This window comes from Berghia stephanieae, unplaced genomic scaffold (assembly GCF_034508935.2).
Source record: "Berghia stephanieae isolate SIO BIC M18660-M18661 unplaced genomic scaffold, UCSD_Bste_1.3 scaffold4472, whole genome shotgun sequence".
Classification (NCBI taxonomy): domain Eukaryota; kingdom Metazoa; phylum Mollusca; class Gastropoda; order Nudibranchia; family Aeolidiidae; genus Berghia; species Berghia stephanieae.
In genome coordinates this window covers 1-6,632 of record NW_027625814.1, presented here as the reverse complement: position 1 = coordinate 6,632, position 6,632 = coordinate 1, and the positions used below count along the sequence as shown (strand labels likewise).

The 6,632-nt window shown below is 42.6% G+C and overlaps 1 protein-coding gene and 2 pseudogenes across 1 annotated transcript; 1 reads left to right on the top strand and 2 right to left on the bottom strand.

Annotated features, from left to right (window-relative positions):
- Nucleotides 1-929: 929 nt before the first annotated feature.
- On the bottom strand, nt 930-1,440 carry LOC144961861 (histone H2A-like). The gene is made up of 2 exons (XM_078894903.1): nt 1,407-1,440; nt 930-1,360 (listed from the first exon to the last, which is right to left on the bottom strand). The coding sequence occupies exons 1-2, from the start codon at nt 1,438-1,440 to the stop codon at nt 930-932; spliced, it is 465 nt and encodes a 154-aa protein (XP_078751029.1).
- A 94-nt stretch (nt 1,441-1,534) lies between these two features.
- LOC144961860 (histone H2B, gonadal pseudogene) lies at nt 1,535-2,222 on the top strand (annotated as a pseudogene).
- Nucleotides 2,223-3,313: 1,091 nt separating this feature from the next.
- LOC144961862 (histone H4-like) lies at nt 3,314-3,625 on the bottom strand (annotated as a pseudogene).
- Nucleotides 3,626-6,632: the final 3,007 nt, after the last annotated feature.

Here is a 6,632-nt window from a genome sequence, read left to right as displayed (position 1 = left end):
CAGTTATTAAAACCAAGAAAAACCCACCCCCCACCCCCACCCCCACCCATATCATCTTTCAACATATCATTATCATCATCATAAATCATAAATTTTTCATCATCATCGTCATACATCACATCATACCCTACCACCATTACTAAAACCCACTGCCCCCAACCCATATCCTAGGACTAAAACCTACCATTACATCACCCCCTTCCCACAATGCTCCCACACCACCTACTAAGCCCCACCACCCCACCCCATCACCCCCACCTTTCTCTCATTGTTTACCTTAGTGCCATTGCAACCATAACCCTAATACTTCTTTGGTAGGTTTTGTTCGCTGCTAAATTTTACTTTTTGCCCAATGTATCCATAAAATTTTCCTGAAATTTGAAATTGAGTGTAGGCATGACCCGTGTTAAGATGGAATTTTCATATACACACCCAAAACCCCACAAAATCGTACTGGGGGTCAAAGGGGTATACCCCCGCAGACAAGTTGGGTCCCTTTCCCAACAAAAAAATAGCCTTAAATCCAATTTGTTGTGGGCGGCCCATTTTGTGATAGAGTCACATAAGGTGAGAGTACCCGCCGATTTACCAAAGTCCCTTTAAACCCATATTCAGGGACAAAAAAAGAAAAAAAAAGCCCAAAAAAAAATTTGGCACTGGGCGATTCAGAAGTTCAGAACACCCCAACTGGTTGACAAAGGCGTGCAATGCGGAAGTAAAGGGTAGCATAGATAACCGAGACTTAAATTTGGGGATTTTTTTGTCTAGAAAATTTAAACCTCGTCAAAGAATGAGTAAAAGTACCCTAAGCCGTCTATCTCCTAATTAAACGGGCTAACCGGTACTTAAATTTAAATTTGGAAAAATTAAAAGCATTGTTAATACCATTCTAAAAAAACCTGGGGAGGATTGGAAGGAAAAAATGCCCCCTACACAATCATAAAACAAAAACCTCGAGGGGTGCGAAAGTGAAATGCGAGTTTCTTGGGGGCCAATGGGGGGGAGTGGTGGTGTCCTGAAAAGGACTTTTGTTGGGGCAGAAAAGACTGGCTGGGGAGGGGACTTAGTTCTTTCCTGGTGCTTTGCGGTCTTCTTGGGCAAGAGGACGGTTGGATGTTTGGCAGAACACCACCCTGAGCAATGGTGACTCCGGACAGAAGCTTGTTAAAACTCCCGTCATTGCGGAGGCGAGCTGGAGATGACGGGGGATGATCTGGTCTTTTGTTGTCACGGGCAGCATTGCCTGCCAACTCGAAAAACTTCAGCAGCGAGGTACTAAAGAACAGTGCCAAGTAGATGGGGCCCAGCACCAACGCGCTCGGCGTAGTTCCCTTTTCCTCAAGAGTCTGTGAATTTGCAACTGGGAATGGAGTCCAGCGCGAAAAAGAGCGGGATTTTGGACTTGCCCTTAACTTTTCCACTTTGCCACGGCCCAGACATGATTGTTTATTGTAAGTGGTTGGGTGTACTTTAAAAAAATACAGTGACTCGTGAAACGGCGAATGACTATTTATAAACGAAAATCGGGGCAGAGATGAATTTGCCAAACCGCTCGCCCAATCAACCGTTGAGAAAAGGGCATACTTCTCTCGATTGGTCGTCCCTTCGCTTTCATCCGGTATTTTTCATATAAATGGTTTTCGCGCCGTTCATTTTTTAAAACTAGTTTCACTAGAAATCAAATCGGAAAAAAATCCCACCCAAAGGAGGAGTTTCTGCCAAAGGGCCAAAAAGCCGGCAAGGCAAAGGCCCTTCGCACCGGCGACAAGAAGAGGAAAACGCAGGAGGAAGGAAAAGTTACAGCATCTACATCTACAAGGTGTTGAAAAAGGTCCCACCGACACTGGTATCTCTTCTAAGGCCATGTCAATCATGAACTCTTTTGTGAATGACATCTTCGAGGCATCTCGCCGAAGCCCGCCGCCTGGTCACTACAACAAGAGGAGCACCATCACCCCCCGAGAGTCCCGACCGCGGTCGTCTTCTTGCTCCCCGGTGAACTTGCCAAGCACGCTGTCAGTGAAGGCACCAAGGCTGTCACCAAAAAACACCACCAGCAAGTAAATTGCTCGATGCCCCTCCCCCTTTACACCGGCCCTTTTCAGGGCCCCCACTTATTCCGTTTGACTACCGGTTTCAACGCATCACCCCCTGTATTGCTTTTTTTCATTCCTACTTTACGAAATTCTTTGTGTACAGACTTATGCGTGGCTTCGTTTTAGAATGAATAGGTAGAGACGACGAGTTAGTTTTTCGTGTCACGTTACAGCAAGCTTTTATATAGGCATACCCGCAAAAGCGTGCTCAAAGCGCTTTACAAGGGATCCCAAGGCAATAGCAATGCATGAAAAGTTGGCGAGACATGCTGTAACACCCTTGACTCTTTGATCTTTGACTGCAACGGCATCCCTTACAACATTGTGCAATTCGAATGTGAAGGCTCTGGTCACAAAATCAATGTGGTTTCCACGTCCATTTTATTTCATTATCAGTGTATATTATATAAAAATATTTTAAAGATGTTAATACATTTTTTTTTCAAAAGTCTATAGTTTCGGGTAAATTCGCCGCACATCACTATCATCACAATCATACAATAATTATTCCAAAGACGATTTTTTTGTGTGTAATAGAAGTTTGCGTTAGCACTGAAATCTAAGTTAAAGAAAAGTAAATAATAAATATGTTAAGTGGGTATAAAAACCCGAAACCAGTCGTCTCGGGTATGGATGGGCAGCAGGCTATTATATTATGATTATGATCTTTTGACCGGCATTGTAATGTGTCCCGCGAAGGCCTATACATACATATCGCACTCGATACAAGTGCCGTAAATATGTGTTTAAAGGAAATGGAAATTGTTCCTTAATTGCCTTGTAGCGAGAAAAACTAAGTAAAAACATCTCGCGGCGAAGTTACCCGACAACAGTGGCAGTTTTAAAAGGACTCTTGTGAATAAAATACAACATTAGCCTACGTAAAACTTCATGAAAATATAATTAAATTGACAGGTAAACTTATTTTCAGTGGTTGTGTTGCCCCAAATTTGGGAAATTAGCCCCTCAAGGCCCGACCAGGAGTGAAAAAAACGGCGAAATCCCGATTTTCCCCATGCTCAGATTAAAGTATTTGGGTTCCGTAAATCAAAAAATCCATTCAGTACCCGAATTGCTTCAAAACAAGTGTCATTTGAAGAAAGATAAGATTGTGATGCGTTTGTAATCAGTCGGTAGTCAACCGGGAAATTGTGAGGGTGGCCCTGAAAAGGGCCGTTTGGGGGGTTTGGGGGTGCAGGGCTAGATGAGGAGGGGATCTATCCACCGAATCCGTACAGGTACGTCCCTGGCGTTTCAAGGCGTAGACAAAGCCCCTAGAGTGACGGTCTTCCTCTTGGCATGCTCAGTGTAGGTGACAGCATCTCTGATCACGTTCTCAAGGAAAACTTTGAGTACGCCTCTGGTCTCTTCGTAGATGAGTCCGGAGATACGTTTCACACCCCCTCTACGAGCGAGAGGGAGGATGGCGGGCTTGGTGATCCCCTGGATGTTGTCACGAAGGACTTTACGATGACGCTTGGGGCGCCACCCTTTCCCAATCCTTTTCCTCCTTTGCCACGCCCAGACATTTTCTTGATATTCAGTTAGGTAGAAGTCGAAAGACAAGCGCGCACGGGTTATAAAGGGTTAAGAGCATCATGGTGACACTGAGACACCTGATTGGTCTATAGAACGGCGTTCTTTTTATTGGTCCGGAAGGGTGCTTGATTTGTCGAATTCTCCAATTAGTGACACGTTAAATCGTGAAACACTGGACCTGTTAATCGTCGAATTCCTAATTACTAATCGTTTTTTTTTTTGTTTGTTTTGTTTTTGCTTTTATTTGTTTGTTTTGTTTTGTTTGTTTGTTTTGTTTTACATTTGTTTGTTTGTTTTTTGTTTTGTTTTTGTTGTTGTTTGTTTTCGATTTAAAAACAAACAAAAAAACAAACTATTTTGTTTTAAAGATACTGAGAAAAAAGAAAAAAATAAAATGAAAATTTTAAATCCAGATTCTCTCAGATTTTTCCCAGAAACTTGTTGCCACGCAAAGGCAGGGGCTATGTGGTTTGTGGTATGACACTCGCTTTCAGATCGGAAGGTCCTGGGTTTTCGAGCTCGCTCTCGGCGCATAGTTGAATCCTTGGAAAAGGCTCTTTACTCACTTCTCTCACCGTACTCAGGTGTTGTAAAATGAGTACCTGGCCGTTAATAGCGTTGTCTTTGTCCGAAAAATTGTAATATCGCCTAACAGGCGTCTGTCCGTCTACATGTTAAATGTTGCTGTTGACCAGGGACCCCTTGAAGCGCATTGAGCACATTTGTGGATATTGCGTTATATAAAGCTCAATTTACCACGATGGTGGCTCTCTCTCTGTCTTTCCCTTCTCTCTCTCTCTCTCTTCTCTCTCTCATCTTTCTCTCTGTTTTTCTCTCTCTCTCTCCCCACTCTCTCTTTCTCTCTGTCTTTCTCTTTTCTCTCTCTCTCTCTTCTCTCTCTCTCTCTCTCCTCTCTCTCTCTTTCTTCTTTGTTTCCACTCACCCTTGTATGAACCATTCTGATGTCTTTTTATTTCTTTCTTTTTCTGCTCATGTTTCTCCAACCTCTCTGACTCTCCTCATACGTTCTTAAGTTAAAAAGTCATCGCTTCCCTGCTCGCCGGTTTCTGCAAGCATCGCATTACTGCATGCTATTTCTGGGTGACGGAATTTTTTAAAATATATAATTGTTTGCCTTTTGCTATATCCTATGTCTCTTAACTGTAACGTCTTCTACTTTCCCATCCAATATTTTTTACAACCAGTGTGTAAATCGATGGCAATGGAAACACAGTTTATCTCATATTAAATTACCGGCATGTCAATGAGTTTTTTCAAGGTTAATGCTGATGAGCTGAACAAATTAAGTTGCTCGATTTAGAGTATGGGCCCAGAGTTCATTAAAAAAAAAACTCTAGAAAGCCTTGGTCATCCCATTTGATGATTATAAACAAACGTGTGCATATATCGGGGATCAGTTGGTAAGCACTAGCTTCACAAGCAAAGGGTCCTCTTGTAAGCGCTTTGAGCACTACACAAATGCTAAAAGGAATTCTCAAGTTGCGTGACCATGTGGAAAAGTTTCCATTTCGTAACTCGTGATTATCACATTTAAAAATTAAGTACATTGAAGAGGGTAGGGGATGAGGGAGTGCGTAAACAGAGAGTCAGTCAATCGAGTTATGTGTAGTGGTCCTGAAAAAGGGCCGGTTTGGGGAAGGAGGAAGGGGAAAAGAGATTTAAGCCTCTCTCACGGATTCTGCGAGCGAGTGGGGTGTCCTTGGGCATGATGGTGACTCGCTTGGCTGGATGGCAACACAGATTGGTATCCTCCAAAAAGACCAACCAAGTATAAGCTTCATGGCTTCCTGCAGGGCCATTTAACGGCAGAGCCTGGAAGCGCAGGTCAGTCTTGAAGTCCTGGGCAATTTCTCTCACCAACGCTGGAAGGGGAGTTTGCGGGATGAGGAGTCAGTGTCTTCTGGTAACGTCTGATCTCTCTTTAAGGCAACCAGTTCAAGGCCTGTATCTGTGGGGTTTCTGACACCGCCCGGTGGCTGGGGCAGACTTCCTGGCAGCCTTGGTGGCCAGTGCTTACGAGAGCCTTTCCTCGGTGGATTTCGTGCGGTTTGTTTGGTACGTGCCATTTTAGATTTTTTTGTTACTCGAAAGTGATGATTGTAAAAAGAGGGCCGTTCGTTTATATATGTTATCTCGGCGTTCTGATTGGTCAATTTACGAGAGCCGGGCCAATCGGCTTACGGTTTATTTGTTACCCGTTTACTTTGGAAAGGCAAGTTGTTAGCATTTTTCTTTAGGAGGTAATCCCTTGGTTATTTGGTAATAAATTTGAAAATAAATAAATAAATAAATAAAAATAAATAAATAATAAATAAATAAATAAACAAAATTTGAATGAAAAGATTCAGATTTATCAGAATGAGCTGTGGTCGTGAGATTAGGTATAGCAATTCAAATTCATTCATTCATTATCATTCATTCATTCAATTATTGATTGATTTATTTGTTTACTCGATGTGTTCTATTCTTTGGTTTGTCTGAGCGCAAAGCAGTAGTGTGTTTATTGGGTTTGCAAAGCTTCAGCTCGAATTGGAAAAGAATTAGAAAATATGGGGAAAGATTCTCCACTGCGGACTTTTTATTTCTGCAGTCCGCGCTCTGAAGCGAAAAAAAAAGAAGAAAAATTTCGAAAGTATTCTCTCACTGCGGACTTTTTATTTCTGCAGTCCGCGCTCTCAATCGAAAAAAAAAAAAAAAGGGCTTTTTAGTCCAATCTATTTGTCAGCTCCTTCCGTGCAACCCAGCATTTTTGGGGTGCCTGGCCGGGGGGATAGGTAGTTGAAATGAAACGGAAAGGTGACGTTTTTGGTTGTTGGGAATGGGGAATGGAATAATGGAAAAGTTGCTTTTGCTTTTTATGGGTGGGTTGGATCTTTTGTCATGCCTTTATTATTCATTTGGGGTAAATTTAGCGGGGTTTGCCAACCTGTATTGGGGGTTTCTTTCCCAAAACGCCCATTTCTTTGATTTTCCCCC